This window comes from Phycomyces blakesleeanus, assembly GCF_001638985.1.
Source record: "Phycomyces blakesleeanus NRRL 1555(-) unplaced genomic scaffold PHYBLscaffold_23, whole genome shotgun sequence".
Classification (NCBI taxonomy): Eukaryota; Fungi; Mucoromycota; class Mucoromycetes; order Mucorales; family Phycomycetaceae; genus Phycomyces; species Phycomyces blakesleeanus.
Window position 1 is genome coordinate 786,026 of NW_017265156.1, and position 20,172 is coordinate 806,197.

A 20,172-nucleotide genomic window follows, 5' to 3' on the forward strand; every position below is an offset into this window, starting at 1 on the left:
TATATGTATATTTAAAGATGTATAACTTATTTTCTCTTTCATTCTTTCCTCTTTGTTGCTATATACTTCTTCCTTCCCCTCATTTCTTTTTGAATATCCGTACCTCTTTACATTAATTTACATTTGCGTCCATGTAATTTATCTTCCCCTCCCTCTCTTTCAATATATATTGATCACCATGTTTTTTTTTTATCTTTTTTTTTACAACAAAAAAAGACATAACTCAAACAACTAAGTACCTTACATCTTCATGGAGGTTAATGACAAGTCGCTCCTTTATAAAATCAAGAATAAGCTTGTCTTCTTCCCTCTTCTTATATTATAATTGTTTTGTCCCTTCTTTCTTTTTCTTTTTTTTGCCTTTGAAACTTTCCAAATGTATTTACATGTCAAAAACCTTCACATGAAGCGAAGGATTTTCACCTTTTCGTTTTTTTTGTCGTTGTCATAATCTCTTTTTCTTTCATTCTTTTTGTTCAGTTTTTTTTAGAAGCCCTTCTCGATCAACCATTGCTTAATTTCGTTTCCGTGAATACCCTTGATGATAACCTGGTTGTTGGTGGGGTTGACTCTGACAATATTCTTAGGAGCATCCTTGGGGAACAAGGCGCGGATCTCGTGCATCAATACTTCGGCATCACCTTCAATGCGACGAACAATGGTCAGTTTCTGAGTACCGCCGTTCTTGATCTCGGTGTAGACAGGAAGTCCCTGGTTAGCTGTCCGGGAAATGAAGTAAGGAGCGGGGGTGGCAACTGTAGAAGAGAATCGTTTGGCAATGCCAGAAAATTGTCCGAATGCTCTCAACATTATCTATTAAACAAGGGTAAGAAATACGTATAGAGAGAGAAAAATAGATGTATATTCTCAGGTATGTATGTATGTATATATGTATTTATTTACTTATTTCTCTTTGCTCTATATTTATATTTTTTGTGCGTTCATTTAAGCTTAAAAGTAAGTTTCTGAATTCTTCATTAGACAATCCTTACACGTTAATTTTTCTTTTCTTTTCTTAAACAAGAAGGAGGAGGGAGAAAGAATGAGCTATGGTGCAACGGAGACAAGGGGAGAAAGCTTGTTTACAGGGACAAGAGGATCAATGACTTTGAAATCCTAAAAAAAAGCAGTCCAACGTACAGTGCATACTTTTGACAGAAGGAATTCATCTCCTCTTCCCCTGCTCTTTGTACTCTCAACCTTTGCATTTTATTTTTTATTTTTTGTTTTGTGCGTATCCAATTCATTTCCTTTTTTATCTAAATAAAAAAAGAAAGAACAAATCCCTTTATTTTTATCGAATTATTTGATCTATCAATATGGCCAGCCAAGACAACACCCCAATTTTGGACACAACTCCTGTTGAAGTAGTTATCAAGTCTCTTCAGAGTCAAGTCAAGGAACTCCAGAACATCATCAAGAACCAGGCATCAACCGAAACCGTAACTAGTTCAAATTCCGAGAACCATGCCTCGTCCGAAGAGCTAGCAAAGTTGCGTACTCAGAATGCAAAGGCAGAGTACCGCATTAACTTTTTGTTGAGAGCTTTGGATGAACGGGATGCAGCTAATAAAAAGCACTAGAATGTTCTCTATATTTGTCTTGCTCTTCTTATTCTTTGTATAAACAGACGCATACACATGCATATATGCTTTGTTTGAAAAAAAATAACGATAATAATATAGCTTTATCATTCTTTTTATATATATATATTTGCTTTTTGTGTTTTTATTAGAATGTATTCTAGATCGCTCATTAACAATAAATGCCATCCATTCTCAGGAACAAACCTAATCATATAATTCCAATTACCTTTTTTCTTCTTATTTTTTTTTGGTGACTGCCTCAGAATTGAACTTTGTGAATATGAATTTGTACAAAAACTATTCATTTTTCTTCCTTCTTTCTTTCTTCCTTTAACAACTCCTAATAATTTGATGACCTCCAACATCACCACACGCGATGAGTTTGATTCTATTTCAGAGGTAGAAAGCACATACTTGTAGGACTTTGTCATTTTATTTTCTTTCTTTCTTGATACTATTTTATTTTTATTTACCTGTCAATTAATGTCAGGGTTGCTTCTTGGTAATGCCTCCTCGTCATACGACAACCAGAAAGCGTAAAAGAGTATCTATCAAAGGTTCAGTCAACTCATTTACCAAATAAAAAACGATAAGCCAAACTATCAGCGATCTTATACAACATGTACTTCTCTTTTCTTTTTGAAAAAAACAACAATTACTGTGTACGTATATTGCGCATTAGACGTCAAAGCCACAACCTCTCGTCCTAAAGTGACATTATCCGATGGATTCCAACGCCTGTTTCGAGGCGATGAGCCCAAAGAAAACATGGAATTGCGCAGAAAAGGATTCGAGGAAACTTGGAAAAAAACGGAAGATCTTGTTGAGGTACCCTATCTCTTCTCTAGCTGCAACTACCAGTATGATAAGAATAATAAAGATCAATACTCTACCAATACAACCCGAAGAACTCTAGTTGATGTCGTGCTTACTTGATGCAATTGAATATACATTTTTTCCTACTTCTCTTTCTTTTTCTATGCATGTATTTAGGGAATTATGCTGGATATGAATCATACTTGTTTAGATAACATCAGTCAATTTGTAGACAGAGCTTATGATACAGAATCAACTATGAAGAGGTAATAATAATTAAAATAAATGAATAAAAACAAGCATAAAAACAAGCATAAAAGATAATAAAACGATGTTTTTTTTATTTAATAACTAATCCACTAAATTTGATTATTATCTCGCTTTGTACCTGCGTGGATATTAGTTTGATTGCATTGCCGTACCATGAAATCCCTACTGGGCTAGTATTTGCAGGCATTAATACCCCAGATCATGCTACTCCGTTTGAGCAACTTACTTCGCTACTATCATTACCAGCAACTCCCGAGAACAAGCGTACAAAAGACAATTATGTAGCCTTATTACAATCCAAGGATTGCGCTACACTTCAGATTATGATGGCTCGTGTAATTGAGCAGTTTTTAGCATCAAATGATCCTTCTCAAATATCAGACAAAATGGATATTGATAATGAAGAAAATGGAGACGAAAACGAAAGCGAAGAGGATGGTGAAGAAGGTGAATCACGGGAAAAACACGAAGAATCAAGTGTAGGGACATTTTTCTTTTTTATAAAAGATAGAAAGAAAAGAAGAAGAATATTATGCCCATATTTAACTTTTTTTCTACTGTCCAAATCGTACAGAAATCGTATACTCTGACAGCGAATTCTGGGGACAATACATGCCGACTTCAACGCTACGATCTACAGATGCTTGAGGGATGGTACAAACACCAAATGGATATCAGAGAAAACAAGAGCGCACCTCGTTCAAATCTCGTCGTAATTCTTCAGGATCTCGAATCATTTGCACCAGATGTTCTTCAGAATTTTATTACTATCTGTAGTGAATATCGTCTTCGGATTCCCATTGTATTCATCATTGGTATCGCAACATCTACCGAGATTCTTCACCAGTCCTTGAGCAAATCAACTCTCGGATTATTGAGAATCGAGAAATTTTGGCTGCAGCAAAGTGAAGCATGGTTTAACAGAGTGATCGAAACAGTAAGTGTGTATCATTATTCATAACTTTATTTATGTTTAAAAATAATAATAATAATCAACATTTCTCGTGTGAATTTAAGGTTTTTATTGACACACCACACACAATAAAATTTGGTGCTCGTCCTTACAAGTTCATGTTAGATCATTTTTATCTGTATGATTTCTCAATTGGTGCAGTTAAATCCAGTCTAAAGGTAATTCCCATTCTCTCATCTTTGTGATAGAATGTATCACATATATTGTTAGTTGGGACTTGACCTAATGCATAACGCTGTTACTGTTGTTTTTATTGTTGTTCCATGGACAATGGTTAGTATGCTTTGATGCACTGTTTTTATGGTAGCTCTCTATCTATATTTCTTCCTCTATTGGGTCGATCTAGACCAGATACTCTTAAAAAGCTTCAAGAAATGCGGAAACGTAAATTGATCACTCAGGATCACATCAATACCCTTCGAATGCAAGCTTCCTTCAAAACCTATATAGAGTCAATCTGTGATACCGAACCTTCCAAAGCTCTCAGACTCGTAACGGATGATGATTTTTTTACGACTGCGGCCATGGCAGATTTCCTGTGTGGAATTGAGACCTATCGACAAAAATTCAAGTTTGGATTGGATTTAATCCAGGTCCTCCAAGGACAATTCTCGGCATTCTCGACCTTACGTAAATCCAAACGAATGCTTTTACTTCAGAGCCTCGAGACTCGGGACGGCCTTGTTGGTGGGGACAGCACACACAGCGAAGTGACCAGATGGCTAGTGAGCCTTGTGCGTAAGGTCGAGCCTGATGCCTTGGAGAGTTTGTTGGACGCTTTGGAAGGTTTGATGGAAAGTAATCCAGACTACAAACAACGCTGCATGACTGTAGTTGATGGTGAATCTCGGTACAAGATCTCGATGTGGAAGGAACGTTTGGTAGAACTCTTGGCTGGGGATAAAACCTATGTGGCTCGTATGGAAAAAAAGGCCAAAAGATTAGAAGGAATGTCTCTCCCGGACATGGAAGAGAAAAGAAGTACAGAAACATCAAAGAAAGTCCACGCAGAAGCCATTGCTCACATGAAGCGAAAGGGTACCGAAGTGTCCAAGTTGGCTATGGAAATTTCTGATTGGATTCATTACATATTCTAGTAAGTGATTTTATTGATTTTATTGATTTTTTTTTTTTTAGTATTTGTGATGCATTATATCTTTTAGAGTGCGTTACTTATTATTCATGTAAATTATAGTGAGTGTCTTCAGTCCTATACACAAGTTCCTATGCATGAATTGGTATATTATGTACAATCTAAATTACATGAAAAGGTATGTTTATTAGAAAATTCTCTTTAAAAGTTAATATACACCAACACACATATTAATAAAAATTAATACCATTTTTTTTGTCAATTAAAACAAAAACAGTCTTTTTCAGCTCAACCGAGGGCATCTGTACAGACTGCTCTGACCAACTCAAAACATTATCTGGATTGTCAATGCTGTCAAGGTGGCCAGGATCAATTGCTACCTTCTGAACCTGACAGCTGTATTCTTTACAAACTATATCTGGAGTGTGGACGAATGATCAATCTTTACGACTGGTTTGTTGCATTTGGGTGTATAATCGAACGAGAAAAAAGCCCGGCAGATAATCCTTTGAATGAAAATGAAGTACAGTAAGTATAAAGTTGTTGTTTTTCCTTTTGCTATAAAATACAGAAAGGTGTAGCCAGACAGTTGCCTAATTACTATTCTTATTTTTATTTTATTTTGCAACAGAGCACGATTTATTCGGTCTGTTGCTGAGCTTCAGTTCCTTGGGTTCATCAAACCTACTCAACGCAAGACAGATCATGTTATGCGATTGACATGGTCCAACATCTAAACCAAGAAAACAAATAAATTCTTCTTCTTTCTCTTCTATTTTTCCACTTGGATAATCCTTATACAAAGAGTCCAAAAAAACAGAATACAGTAAAGCAGGTCTTTTATCTAAAAAAAATCTTATGAAAAAAAAAGAGGGTTCATTGATCACAGTTAAATAATAGCTTTCACAGAAATTTGAAATTAGTATACATAATATATACATAACATATATATAGGAGTGTATTTATTTCTTTTTCGATTTAACATAAAATATTTATATAGCTGTGTATTTGTCTATTTTCTAGTATTATTATTATTATTATTATTATTATTTTAAATATCTTTCTATCTTGAGCCCAATTAGTAAAAACAACTACGTGTGCAATGAGTAGGCACAAGCATGTCATCCTGATGTTCCTTAGCAAAGTCCCAGATATAAAAGTCTATGAGGATTGCATTGATGGTGGGTCCACTGGTTTGGAGGTTGTGTTCAGCAATGTATCTACGGACTAACTCAACCGACCAGATAGAGTTTCCGCGAATTTCAACTTCCTCGGGACATCCAGTGGGTAGATTTTCACGACGTTTGAGTCTGGATATCAGTTCTGGGGAATAGCGAAGAACACCAAGATAATAAAGAGCCTAGGGCACAATAATAATGTTAATATTGATGGTAGAAAGAGACATATACATTGTTTCTCAAATAAAATGGCAATTATTTTATTTTACCTGGGGTACTCTAAAGCCACAGTACACAAATGTTAATAGAATTGAAAAAAAGACATGCACATATATATATATATAATAATAATATAGTAAAGTTCACTTGCCTATAGTCTGCAAACATTGTGATTGAATCAATGTCATCAAACCGACCAAACGTCTGACCATCAAAGCAAGCCCTTATTTTGGAGGATTAACATTTGGATACATTTGGCGCAAAGTAACGGTTTTATTGTCTTACCAAATATCAGCAATCAGAATCTGTGCTCGTTTCAAAATTGAAACTAACCCCCTCAAATCACAAGAAATTAGCAAGAAATCCATAACAATTTTGTGCTTTAGCTTTGTATTGGGATTGTAATTGGTTTTTTTTGTTACCTGGTCTTCCACAAAATGTGTGTATATCACGAAATGATCCAAAGTTCTGAACGATTGTAGATAGTAGTGTCTGTGCTGATCCACCTGCACGGGCAATACAATTTACAAAGGAACCTTCAAAACGATCACACAGGACATTTCCTGCTTCACGCATGACTCTTATGCGTTCTTGGACCATTGGCACTTTTTCTTTAGTATCAGATTCAAATATTGTTGCCAATTGTTCGTCAGTTGCATCTTGACCATAAAATTTCGGATCTGTGATGGGAATTCCGTTGTCTAGAGCTATATTTTTTTTCTTTAGTTAATTGAATTGTCATTTTATATTTATTTAGTACCTCTATTGACAGCGGCACAAAGGGACCAATAACCAGTATAAGACTTTCCCTTGTACACAACTGAATAACGGTCTGGATGGGGTGCGGATGCGTCCTGACTGTCAGCATCACTCCAGAATGAAAAATTAAGTAGATCGACCAAGAAAATCCTATACAACATAAATAAATAAATAAATAAATAAATAAAAAATAGTCCAATTTGATCTAGTTAGATTTCAGTATACAAACAAAAGAAGAAAGTCCAGTCAAGTTTACCAGTCAACGGTCGAACGATCGGCTGTCTTTGGATGAAGAGCATGTTCATTCCATGTCTTTGTACTGTAGCTACGAACTTTCATACTTTTCACAATCTGATTTTTGGTGTACAGGTTAATATTTTTAAAAGTAATTGCTCATATTATTATTAATGATCAAACTTTTGTTTTTTTTTCTTTATATATAAAAATTAAAGGGGGGAGGGATTTCTTTGTAACTTACTGCTTTGGCAGCATATTCAATGTTCTCCATTGGGATCTGGACATGTTTACTGTTCTAAAGGACTTTGATGAGCTGAATATTTTGGCATGCAATTAAATATGCAACCTCTGCAATAAACTTTGCACTTTCGAGTACACTTGGTATAGATTCTTGGATCAATGGACCTGTCATTTCTTTTCTTTCTTTTTTTAAAGAAACGAAATTAATAATGGTTCAAATAGGATCAATTGATTCCCAAAAATGGACGAGAACAAGAAAAATATGACTGTCTTTTTTATGTGGTTGACCTAATAAACTCAAAATATAATTTGAAAAATACCTTCCAAACGATGGCTAATTATTCGGATACGACACTTTCTCTCTCGGGCACGATGGTTTATCTCGGACACGACGATTTCTCTTGAACACTACGTTTTGTTTTTAAAAAAAAGAAATAGATAACTTTTCCATATACAGGATTCATAAAAAGTGTCTTATTTTCCAATACCCTGCGATTCAATTTGGTCCCATCTAACCGTATATAGCGGTTTCTATAAGTAAATTTTCATGAATCAGGTATATGGTATATGGTATAATCATCTATGTGAAGAAAAGGTAGTGTTCAAGAGAAAACGTCGTGCCCGAGAGAGAAAGTGTCGTGTCCATATAATTAGATTTTACAAAACCTGCCATCGCAGTAAGATCAATTTTCGGGCCACGCATTTTATTAATGAAATTTGAAAACACATCAATAAAAGACAAATATCCATGGAGCTATCGATAGATTTAAAGGTGTCAATACCCATATTTCCACTACGAGATGATAAGGCAAACACCGACCATCATCGACCAACTTCCCGCACAGCTCTAATTAATTGAAAAAAATAACGTTAATTCCTAACTTTTTTTAGGTGTATGTCCTGAGGGAACTTTGGGTTCAAATATGATTGTGTGGTTCAAATATCTAGAATTTTATTAGTAAATGGGGGAGGGGGTTTAGAGTAAAAAAAGATGGGATGTTTTGCCCAATATTTAAGAAATCAATGTCAAACAGCCTTTAGATGGTGGATCCTTATATACCTCACCAGGTTATATAGTCAAAAAAATATTTGCTTAACTATTTTAGATTCATAGCTGCTTTTCAGTATTTAATTTTCCATTTGGATTAAGATGATCTTTTTGGTAAACAAATTTTGATCCAAATAATATATTTAACTATCTATAACAATGTACTGAAAGATTCCTTTTATTAGCCCCGAGTATCTGGCAAATAAGTTATTGATGAGTTCTTGTAGGGGAGGTTTTTTGAAGGTTATGGGCTTATCATTGAAGAGTATTGTACACCCCAGATTCTCTGTCTAGACTAAGATTTACCGCTGTTGAAAAGCAATACTTGGAAAGATGAGATCTCACTATTGGAACAATTTATTAAGAATATAATTTTTTTTCTTAGAAACATATATATCTCTCCACAAATAATTGGCCTATTTTTTCTTTTATGCCTTTTTTTTTAACCCTCAGAATATAGCAATAAATCAATAATTAAGGTACATGAGCCACAATTAACTTTTGTGGAATTGACCTTGTAAAATTACAAGATCATAGCAGGTCAAGGTGGTTTTTAATTATTATTAACTTTATTTCATTCTTTATTTTTACAGAATTAACAGAGTAAAGAGGCTTCAAATTAGTCTGGATATTTTCACTTTCGTTCCGCTAGTTAAACCCATTAAGTTTTCATTTTTTTAAAAAGATCTTTGACATAAAATCCGGTTTATTCTATTACTTTTTTGCCTTGGTTACAATAATAACTATAATATTATAATTAATAGTAGTAATAGAGAAATGATAGTAGTAAATAGATTGAAGAGAATCCCAAGAATCCTATATCCAAGTAAAATTTACTACACACCCAAAATAAAATGTATAAAAATTAAAATATAAAAATGCGTGAAGAAATATGGAGAGGACAAATAAAATAAATCGAAATAAACTTGAACGGAAATTTACAGAGACAATTCAATTTGGATTTGTATATGTAGATGTAGATATGTGTATATGTGGGGACGTTTGCTATTCTTCAAAGTGCCTATACTTTCGTTCAAAGAGAATAAGAAGGACAACAAAGCCATTGACCATTGAATAATTAGGTAAAAAAGACAGCTATATTATCATTACTATATAAATAATATACGCATTATATAATGTATACTCCTTTGCGAACTAGTCAATTATTTATTTCTCAGACTACATATATAAATATATATTTTGCATAATTCAAAAGCTGATTATGCATCTCTGCCAAGGTGGCTTGTATACAATATTAATTGAGTTGGTGGGCTATTGTTCTCATTATGGTCAAGTGCTTGTTGTGATGGCAATAACCGTAGTAAAGAGCTCATAGATAACATAAACGAATGCACTTAATTCGATTTATCTATTCAGATCATAGACAGTTAAATACAACATTATTTTACTATTGAAGTACAATAATACCCAAAGTAACCCATGTTTTTTTTTCTAGGATTTTACTGTAGCAATTTTTTAGTAAATAAATGCTCCTAGCCTATGTCTTATAGGCAATGATTCATATTAAATGGCCCTAAACATTGCTTGTAAATTTCCAGAGCGCCAGTTTTTTTATTGATTAATTCAATACTACTGATACTACCACTACCATTACTATTAAATATTTACTTCAAACAAGATCAGCATATTCCTTCTTTCTTTTCTACTACTTTTATACTATTTACATACATAAATATATACATATATACATAGACACTAATAATTATAATTAATCTGATACAAACCCATACGCATACGCATATACGTATATACACAACCCAACTACCAAGCACTCGAACACCGTTACTCGAATAGAGAAAGGGAGAACAAAAGACAGCAACAACAAAACAGCTTTTTCTTTTCTGTTAAAATCCCACACACTATTTATTAATATCTCGTTATCATGACGGAGGTTAATCAAACTTCGCATGTCAACGGCGATATCAAGTCGTTGACAGTAGAAGAGCTGTACGACAAAGAAAAATATGATTTATCTACTATGGAACCCGGGGACATCTTTCAACTTTTGCAGTACGTATTTCCTATATGATGATAATAATAATAACAATAAAATATTTCGGATTATTCTCCAAACATACATACCACTATGTCTTTTTATTATTCTTATTCTTATATGTCCTTTTTTTTCTATTTCTTATTTTAATAAAAAAAATGTATATTCTGTAATTTAGGACGAATTCTTCAGGACTGACCTCAACTGAAGCAGCAGCTCGTGTTGAAAAGTTTGGGCACAACAAACTTGAACAAAAAGAGGTCAATCCAGTCCTTCAGTTCTTAGGTTTCATGTGGAATCCATTGTCATGGGTCATGGAGGCTGCTGCTATTGTAGCCATCGCCTTGTCCAATGGTAACCATCGTCCACCAGATTACCCAGATTTTATTGGTATTATCCTTCTTTTGCTTGCAAACTCCATCATCGGTTTTTTGGAAGAGCGTCAGGCCGGTAATGCTGTAAAGGCTCTTATGGAGTCTTTGGCTCCAGAATGTAAAGTCAAGCGTGATGGCGAATGGAAAACTCTGGAAGCAGCCGAACTGGTTCCTGGTGATGTTATTAGTATCAAACTTGGTGATGTTGTTCCGGCAGACTCTCGTCTTATTACCGTAAGTTTATTATTACTTTTAATCTTATCCTTTTAAAAAAAACATACACACACAGATATATATATATATTGTACAAAATCATAATGTCATAGTGATACAATTAGTCTCCAATTTAATTATATAAATTAATAATGTCAATAACGATAACAACAATAATAATTCGGAAATTCGCATTCATTCATTCATTCTCATTTCTTAATTTATGTATTTGCGTATTTATATTTCATAGGCTCATGGAGAAGTCTCTATTGATCAAGCTGCTCTGACAGGTGAATCACTTCCGGTCTCAAAAAATGCTGGAGATGAGGTCTTTTCGGGCTCTACTGTTAAACAAGGTGAAGCCGAGGCCGTGGTCATTGGTACGGGCACAAATACTTTCTTTGGTCGGGCTGCCAAACTTGTGGGTGAAGCAGGCGATGATGTTGGCCACTTGCAGACCATTCTGGCCCACATTGGTAACTTTTGCCTGTGCACAATCGGCATCTTCTTGGTCGTTGTAATTATCGTACAGTACGCTGCATTCCGCTACGAGTATCGTCGAGGTATCGACAACATTCTGGTCTTGCTCATCGGTGGTATTCCTATTGCCATGCCGACCGTCCTGTCCGTCACATTGGCCATTGGTGCCAAGCAACTTGCAGAGCACAAGGCCATCGTCACTCGTATCACGGCCATTGAGGAAATGGCAGCAGTTACAATCCTCTGCTCCGACAAGACCGGAACCCTGACGCTCAACAAGCTTATTGTTGACCAGCCGACCATCAAGACCTATGGTCCTTACACTGGCGAAGACATCATTCGTTACTCTGCTTATGCTTCTCGCACAGAGAACCAGGATGCCATTGATTTCTGTATTGTTCACTCTTTGCCAGATCCCAGCAAGGCCCGGGATGGAATCGAAGAACTCGAATTTAAGCCTTTCAACCCTGTTATCAAGCGTACCCAGATTACTTACAAGGACCTCAAGGACGGCAAGACTTACCGTGTGACCAAGGGTATGTCGCACACTATCCTTGAACTCTGTACTCGCGAAAAAGATGACAATATTGTCCAGAGCCTGAACAATGACGTGGATGAATTTGCTCGTCGTGGTCTGCGTGCACTGGCTGTTGCCATTGACGAGGTTCCAAGTGGTGAAATCGAAGGCGAAGGTATCGGATTCCGCCTCATCGGTCTGCTTCCCATTTACGATCCCCCTCGTTCTGACACCAAGGAGACAATTGAGCGTGCTATTGCACTAGGTGTTCAAGTCAAGATGATTACGGGTGACCAGCTTGCGATTGCCAAAGAGACCGGCCGTCGTCTTGGCATGGGAGACAACATGTTCTTGTCCAAGACTCTCAAGGAAGGACCTCCACCAGGATCGGGTTACACTGACGTAGATCACATGGTACTTCAGGCTGATGGTTTTGCAGGTGTCTACCCTGAGCACAAGTATGAGATTGTCGAGCGTCTTCAGAACCTAGGCCATATGACAGCCATGACTGGTGATGGTGTCAATGATGCGCCTGCTCTGTCCAAGGCCAATGTGGGAGTAGCTGTGGCCGATGCATCTGATGCGGCTCGTTCTGCAGCTGATATTGTGTTGACTGAGCCAGGACTGTCTGTTATTATTGAGGCAATTATCGGATCACGCCAGATTTTCCAGCGTATGCGCAACTACTCGATCTACACCTGTTCTGTGACGATTCGTATTGTTATCGGCTTTTCGATCCTGATCTGGGCATTCCAATTTGACTTTCCTCCTTTTATGGTCCTGATTCTGGCTATTCTCAACGATGGTACGATCATGACGATTTCTACTGATCGCGTGAAGCCTTCGCCGTACCCTGATTCATGGAACTTGCGAGAGATTTTCTCATATGCAGTTGTATATGGGCTCTACTTGACCGCGTCGACTGTTGCATTCTTTTCTGTGATGTACAAGACGACCTTCTTTGAGAGACACTTTGGAGTACGTAGTAGTACCGACCCTAATTATGGAGTGTACCATTCGGCGGTCTACCTACAGGTATCGACGATCTCACAGGGTTTAATTTTCATTACTCGTTCGCGCGGGTTCTTCTTTATGGAACGGCCATCGATCATGCTGATGTGTGCGTTTGTGGTTGCGCAGCTGGTGGCAACATTTATTGCGGTATATGCGGATTGGGGATTTACGTCTATTGAGGGCTGTGGATGGGGCTGGGCTGGTATTGCATGGATCTGGAACTTTGTGTGGTTTGTGCCTCTTGATCTTGTCAAGTTTACTATGCGTTACTTTTATGAGCGCAACAGGGTTCACGATGTGGTTCCTACTTCACGCCGCCCATCGGCAGTGTCGGGAACATCATCGGCTCGGTACTACGCCAACCGCACCCGTTCGCTACAGTCTATGGAAGGTTCGCACAACAATTTCGGTAAGAGACTGTTGCACAAGGGCAAGCGAATGGGAATGGATCCCAAAGAGATGCGCCGATTCTCGTCTGTCCAGACTAGCCATGCTGCTCATGTTCTGAGTGCTGGGTCTGCTGGTGGTGCTGCTACTGGAGTTGGTGGCACTGGAACTGGTGTTGCCGGAGGTCCATCGGTAGTACCCGGAGCTGCTCCAGCTTAACTTAATACTCTTGTTTCTTATTATTGTTTTTTTAATATATAAAATAATAAGCAAGTAGATATAATATAGTAATGTAATGTAATATACAATAAAACTTTTATATGTATATATATTTTATATATATAAAAAATACATAAGGATACACATGTGTGGATATAAACATGTCTGTGTGTGTGATTATATTATTGGCACTAGGGAATGCCCGGGTCGGGATGAATTTGGATTTGGATTTTGATTTGTATTTTACTTGAAGATACATTTTCCAAAATAATATCACTACAACAACAACCAAATACTAGTATTAATATTTTAAAGAGAAACGATGGTTGGATTTCAATAGCAATTCTATACAAGTTACAACACTCTATAATTGGACATATATCTTCTATATATACATATATGAAGGTTAAGGGATATTAAAGGAGCAATGACAAGAATAAGGACAAAGAGGAGATATATTTGTATATATGTATAAAGGGATCGGTGGGTAATATGAAGGTGCAGGTAAGGCGTTGATGAATTTACCCTTTCTGAGAAATTTTACTAATAATTGTGCTCAAGGGCTATACTGATCACGTACGCGTGTATGTGTGTGAGTACGCTTATATAAAAGAAGAAGATGAAGTAAGACAAAGAAGCCATATTTTGTTTGGTAAAATTGAATAAGATGGGCCCGATATTTTATATTATAATATATCTTGCATTATAAATTACTAATGATTTGTGTACTATTTGTAAGCAAACAAACAAACAGACAATATTTTGATGATCCTTTTTTTTGGTTTTTGGTTTTTGGTTTCTAATCTAATTAAAAGATTACTTGTTAAAGAAGTGCAGAAAAACAATTCTCGATTTGTTGTCCAAATCTAGATGTGTGTGTGTCACCATTAATTGTTTCTATATATAGATATATATGATAAAGAAAAAAAAACCCTGTGGTTGTTACGCAGACTCGGTCTGACCAATGACCTGGATTGATGATTGTCCAAAAGGGCGATTTATATATTTGTAGGCCGCCATTTGTCATTCATGCTAAAGCACTAGAATCGTAGTAAAAAAAATACTAAATATTCCTACTAATAATTGTACAAATCTTGATGAATCACCATAGTTACCACAATTACCATAGCTACCACTAACATGTCTCTATTTATTCTTACTTTTGTTTCCCTCGACGTTATTTCCTATTCTCTCATTATTCCTCTTCCTACTTTATATATATATATATATGGGGGTACTCAGCCAGATTGATCGATAAAATTCTTGTGGGAGTTTTAGTCAATGATATCAAATTTTAGTTGAAGACACCAAAAGACAAAAGTACAAAATTCATAGAATAGAATAGACTTTTGCACATTCTTATTTCTTCTTTGAGCCAATATGCACCTAGACTCTCGAAGAAGCAAAGTGTTATTTCCTTTGACTTAAGATCTGGCAATATATTGTCAACCTTGTGCATGTATTTATTGGCTTTAAGGGTTTGCTCAAGCTCCTTCACGGCAACTATCTGCCCCAACTTTACATCAACTTCCTTTTCGATTACTTCTAAAATATCCTTAATAAATTCGCCAGTAATCTTACGGGGACGACGTTCCTTGATGGGGAACGACGTTTTTATATAACCGGACTAGTTAATTATGACTACCTGTCTGGGCTGGTACCTTTCTCTAATCCTTCAGGGCAAAACGATGTGTCCTGGAAAAACGTAATATATTTATTGTACACATTAGCTTACTACTTTGTCACCACATTTTGTGTTAATCTCTCTCTCTCTCTCTCTCTCTCTCTCCAGACACCTAACTCTCATTCTTTTAAGGGTTAAAGTCTGTATTTGGGTAACTTAATAATGAAATACTGTCTCATACGAAAAACAAAACCTGTATATTCAATTAACAGCAGTTTGTGTCTTAAATTTAGAATTAACAATAAAGAAATAATAATTAGTCGCATATATACTATATCAATAGCCAGTTATGCAGAACAGTATGAGTTGTTGTCATTAGAGTGTGACGCAATCTTGTTAAATATTTTACTATGTATTGGCCTTCTCACGCGTATCATGTCTTTGCCTTTCTTTTACCTACTTATATTCTCAGAGTATAACACCACCAACTGGTAAGTAATTCCTTCTCATCCCTTTTTTTTCTGAAAAGCACAAAAGAGAGTCTTTATACGAATACTATGTGTGCTTAGGGAACAAATAGAATTATTTCATGCCGGAAAAAAGGTCACGATTTGTGGTCCGGTAGAATCAAAGTGCTGTCTCCCACTAGGAAAGTCTGTCCCCTTAAAAAAAGCGATAATCTATTAAGAAGAAAGATAGAAACAATAAGAATTCAGCCAGTCAGAGAGCCGTACGTTTTTCGATCAAATTTTGATCGTCGCTATTACAATTTTAGACCAATAATACTACTTTCTTAATTTAAAATTTGATTGATCAATCTGGCTGAGTACCCCCAGTATATATGCAATTTAAAAAGGTATACGGTGTTAAAGATAAGGTTAATCTTTCTACAAGCAGCGTGATTTCAATGGGTTTAAAGTCCAGAGCTTTAACAGCTCTCACTTTTAAAGATGTCAATAGAGCAAGATCGAAACTTAGTAGAGGGGGGGGGGGGGGGGGGCAACAACCTTTATGTTATTTGTGTTGAAAGTAAACAGAGAGGGATGTTGATGTTTTGCCAACTGCAGATGAAGTAGAATAAAAAGCAAAAATGTATCCTCGCATTGTCTCGTCATCAAAATTACAGACCAATAAAAAGCGATTTACTTATGTGTTAGGATTTTAGCGGGTATTAGAATGTGCAAAGAAAATCAGTTGTGAAGGGAGGCTCGCTTTTTACAAGTGTACAAAATAGCTGTTTTGGACCGAAAACTAAAATGGATGCACATGGGTAAATTTTACCTCCAATTCCAAATGGAAATGCTTAAATAAATATATATGGACAATATTCAATTGAATATTACATTTTTAAAAGGGTATCAAAACAATTCATTTAAAGAAAAAACATAGATAGAGCTAACATTTTCCCCTCATTTTTACGAGACTCTCAATAGTGTGAAGGAATAAAGCACAATGGTTTCAAAATAAAGATGTAAAAGAAGTATCATTTAGGTCAATTTGATTTAACTTGATATTTCTTTCACTTCAAAAGGACAAAATCTGTAGACCCAAAGGGACATGAATTTTTGTGAAAAGTGACGATTTACCGTTCTCACTGTACTTTCATCGATACACATTTTTTTTTTACCTTTCCGACTGGATACAATATTTTTTAACAACCAGCAATTAAAAATAAAAATTTATTGGAATGTTCTAGGAGCAAGTTCAAGCTGTAAAAGAGTTGTGGTTGGGCCGTACGCAGTTTAAAGTTAAAGAACACGGAAAATGCACAGCCTGCAAAATTTACACCCACACACACCTAAAACCATCATCCGAACAAGCCAAAAGCATTATTGGTTCAAAGTGAATTATAAATGTCTTATATTGAATTATATGCTATTTTATATATTTATATAAGAAATCATTTACTCACTTACTGTGTGCAAAAAAATGTGCGTTAATATGAGTTTGAAAGATGCACCTTTTTTTTTGGTTTTTGGTTTTTGGTTTTTGAGTAATTTTTTGTTCAGAAGAGCATTATAATGATATGAATCTCGGTTAACTTTCTATCTAATGCATATCCTCATTGTGTATATAGAATACCGCTGTCTTTTTTTTTTCTTTAGTAATGAAAAGGAATGGATATAGATTCTTTGAGAGTACAAAAAGAACACTACAAGTGTGTCAATCTGAAATTGGAAAGCATATGTCTTACCGTAAACGTAATTCATTACACTTATTAATATATCACAAAAGAACCAGTAAGATCGAAAAACAATGTCTTGCATTATTAATTATTATATAAATAAATATACACACTTATTTATCTATCTATGTAAGTAAGTAAGTAAGTAGGTAGGTAGGTAGGTAGGTAGGTAGGTTTGGCTATCATTGGGTTTCTCAGGTCAAGTTATTACCATAAAAAGTAATATTTATTTCGTACCAATGATGACGACTATAATGTTTTTGTGTGTGTGTGTGTCTACACAAAAAGGAATATTCCAGAGATGACTTCATTTATCTGTACAATAAATAATATTTATATTTATATTTATATTTATATTTGTTTATTTGCATGTGTTCAAGAGGTGTATACGATGATGTGTTTATTGATGAAGGGAGTAAGATAGTGTGAGATAAAGAGGTAGAGAATAGAATAAAAGAAGGGGTGGGATGTAAAGATAAAATAATAAAAAAAAAGGGGGGGGGGGATGTGGGTGGGGTAAGGGGATAATATGCTTGTATATATTTATTCGTTCGTCCATTTATTTATTTATTTATACTTTACTCGCCACGCAACGCTCGCTGAGTAATTTCATACTGTTTCGTTCATGAGCTGCCTGCTTGCAACTCAGGAGATTGACGCACACATGGGCTTCTGGGAGACGATGACGTGCACAAAATTTAGACTGGCAGTATCGACAATCACCAATGATCTTGACTGGTTTGTCTGAGCAACTACCAAACGCACATCGCTGTTTTCTTGAGACTGCCTTGATCGTAGTTGTTGTAGTCGTCATCTTCTTTTGGTCGGCATCATCATTATTGTTGTTGTTGTTGTTGTTGTTATCACCGCTATTACTACCACCACCACGCAAACGGAGCACCAAGTGAAGAGTGGATTCCTTTTGAATGTTGTAGTCAGAAAGAGTACGGCCATCCTCTAGCTGCTTTCCAGCAAAAATCAGGCGTTGCTGGTCTGGAGGAATTCCTTCCTTGTCTTGGATCTTCTGTTTGACATTATCAATCGAATCTGAAGATTCGACCTCTAGAGTGATGGTCTTTCCGGTCAGAGTCTTGACAAAGATTTGCATACCACCACGCAAACGGAGCACCAAGTGAAGAGTGGATTCCTTTTGAATGTTGTAGTCAGAGAGAGTACGGCCGTCCTCTAGTTGCTTTCCAGCAAAAATCAAACGCTGCTGGTCTGGAGGGATTCCTTCCTTGTCTTGGATCTTCTGCTTGACATTATCAATAGAGTCTGAAGATTCGACCTCTAGAGTAATGGTCTTTCCAGTAAGTGTCTTGACGAAAATCTGCATATTTGTGGGTGTTTGTCTTTAGAGTTGTGTGGAGCTGTGTTGTAGGGCTTGGTGTTTATTACTATTGTTATTAGGAATAATAATAATAATAATAATAATAATAAGAGAGAGAGAGAGATAAATAAAATATATAAAAGAAGAGGAAAGAAAGGTGGATGATCCAAGCCAAGGAGGGGAAGAGGAAGGATGCTGGGACTTACGTCTTTTTATACAAATTCCAAAAATCCGCTATCCAATCACGCGGTCGTGGTGTGATTGGTTAGAAGCATGATTTCCCAATATATGATGATTCCGAGCCAAATTGTCGTTTTTTTTTTAAGACATGTATGTATCTAAATATATACATACATTACATATACAAACACACATTATACACTCACAATAATTCATTGGATTTTTATATTTGGATTTGCGTTCTGAATCATTTTATTTATACTCCGACTTTCTGTTTTATTTATTTACGTAATAAAACAAAGTTGAATTAGAATACGCGTTTTCGACGATTAAATAAACGCCACTTACAATTACTTGCGCTATGAGAAAATATTTACGTTCAGACACACCGTATACATTATGCTTATAAAAGCTGTCAAAATCTCATTAACAATATTGGCTTTTAAGGCTTCATATTTACGTATGTAAATGAGTAATTGTGGATGAGTATAGTCTATATAATACCGGGATTCCATATGAGCATTATAGCTTTCTATGCTCTGAGTCATCCTTAAAAAATAAAAAAGAATTATCAGCCACTCTTATTGATAAAAGAAACTCCACGAATTGATTTTTTTTCTTTCTAACCCTTGGTATCAACATTCTTATTAGTATTACTGTCTTGTTTGTCATTTACTGGCTACAAATTAATCGTTGCTTGGTTTCTGTTTGTTTGCTTATTTATTTTCTTTTATCCTGGTTTATTCTAGAGGATGACCTCTAACTCTGCCCCCCCTCACCCTCACATGCCAATTGAAAGAAAACATTCCCAATCATTCTTTGGTCAACTAACTACCCACGCAAAAAATAAGGGCGTCTCATATAGATCTAGTTAATACCTCAGGTGTATTATGCGTTTGGTCTTTTGGTCGTTTGGAAAGGATAAAGATATGAGTTATAATTTGTAGCCTTTTGAGTATGTTGATAAACCTTTTCCATACCCACACCCACAAAATTTTAGTATATGCATCGGACTTTTTTTTTATGTCTTGATTGTACAGAACCCTTTCCTTGCATTTTTACCGATATGTAATGTCTATTAGAGTAATATTCTTTTGCTGTATTGTACATCTTGTAATACAATGTTCTTACTATTGGACGTACAAAGTCAATTGCACACTGTTTCGCACTAAAGACAATCAGTATATATAAAATAACAAAGATGATATTTACTTTT

The 20,172-nt window shown here is 35.7% G+C and overlaps 7 protein-coding genes across 7 annotated transcripts; 2 read left to right on the forward strand and 5 right to left on the reverse strand.

Moving 5' to 3' along the window:
- Positions 1–168: 168 nt before the first annotated feature.
- Positions 169–1,017, reverse strand: PHYBLDRAFT_188574 (hypothetical protein). Its single transcript, XM_018439530.1, has 2 exons — positions 993–1,017; positions 169–813 (listed from the first exon to the last, which is right to left on the reverse strand). Exon 2 carries the CDS (start codon positions 808–810, stop codon positions 487–489), a length of 324 nt encoding a protein of 107 aa, XP_018287091.1. The 5' UTR covers positions 811–813; positions 993–1,017; the 3' UTR covers positions 169–486.
- Positions 1,018–1,937: 920 nt separating this feature from the next.
- On the forward strand, positions 1,938–5,475 carry PHYBLDRAFT_67146 (hypothetical protein; the record flags this gene model as incomplete). The annotated part of the gene is made up of 11 exons (XM_018441743.1): positions 1,938–1,985; positions 2,077–2,143; positions 2,269–2,501; positions 2,580–2,668; positions 2,806–3,151; positions 3,247–3,609; positions 3,690–3,803; positions 3,924–4,741; positions 4,841–4,916; positions 5,016–5,266; positions 5,370–5,475. The coding sequence occupies 11 exons, from the start codon at positions 1,938–1,940 to the stop codon at positions 5,473–5,475; spliced, it is 2,511 nt and encodes an 836-aa protein (XP_018287092.1).
- A 341-nt stretch (positions 5,476–5,816) lies between these two features.
- On the reverse strand, positions 5,817–7,233 carry PHYBLDRAFT_116738 (hypothetical protein; the record flags this gene model as incomplete). Its single annotated transcript, XM_018428538.1, has 6 exons — positions 5,817–6,098; positions 6,283–6,358; positions 6,421–6,463; positions 6,558–6,842; positions 6,896–7,044; positions 7,151–7,233. 6 exons carry the CDS (start codon positions 7,231–7,233, stop codon positions 5,817–5,819), a joined length of 918 nt encoding a protein of 305 aa, XP_018287093.1.
- An 866-nt stretch (positions 7,234–8,099) lies between these two features.
- On the reverse strand, positions 8,100–9,861 carry PHYBLDRAFT_67148 (hypothetical protein; the record flags this gene model as incomplete). Its single annotated transcript, XM_018441744.1, has 6 exons — positions 8,100–8,218; positions 8,726–8,763; positions 8,988–9,067; positions 9,138–9,162; positions 9,447–9,514; positions 9,829–9,861. 6 exons carry the CDS (start codon positions 9,859–9,861, stop codon positions 8,100–8,102), a joined length of 363 nt encoding a protein of 120 aa, XP_018287094.1.
- Positions 9,862–13,118: 3,257 nt separating this feature from the next.
- On the forward strand, positions 13,119–13,794 carry PHYBLDRAFT_160038 (hypothetical protein). The gene has a single exon (XM_018434104.1). The coding sequence runs from the start codon at positions 13,128–13,130 to the stop codon at positions 13,635–13,637; it is 510 nt and encodes a 169-aa protein (XP_018287095.1). The 5' UTR covers positions 13,119–13,127; the 3' UTR covers positions 13,638–13,794.
- A 1,137-nt stretch (positions 13,795–14,931) lies between these two features.
- Positions 14,932–16,877, reverse strand: PHYBLDRAFT_67150 (hypothetical protein; the record flags this gene model as incomplete). The annotated part of the gene is made up of 3 exons (XM_018441745.1): positions 14,932–15,231; positions 16,543–16,563; positions 16,848–16,877. 3 exons carry the CDS (start codon positions 16,875–16,877, stop codon positions 14,932–14,934), a joined length of 351 nt encoding a protein of 116 aa, XP_018287096.1.
- Positions 16,878–18,017: 1,140 nt separating this feature from the next.
- PHYBLDRAFT_39921 (hypothetical protein) lies at positions 18,018–18,920 on the reverse strand (the record flags this gene model as incomplete). Its single annotated transcript, XM_018440136.1, has 2 exons — positions 18,326–18,920; positions 18,018–18,229 (listed from the first exon to the last, which is right to left on the reverse strand). Exons 1-2 carry the CDS (start codon positions 18,780–18,782, stop codon positions 18,018–18,020), a joined length of 669 nt encoding a protein of 222 aa, XP_018287097.1. The 5' UTR covers positions 18,783–18,920.
- Positions 18,921–20,172: the final 1,252 nt, after the last annotated feature.

Coding starts and splice junctions, on each gene's coding strand:
- PHYBLDRAFT_188574 (XM_018439530.1), bottom strand. CDS start 810: ATGTTGAGAGCATTCGGACAATTTTCTGGCATTGCCAAACGATTCTCT.
- PHYBLDRAFT_160038 (XM_018434104.1), top strand. CDS start 13,128: ATGCTGATGTGTGCGTTTGTGGTTGCGCAGCTGGTGGCAACATTTATT.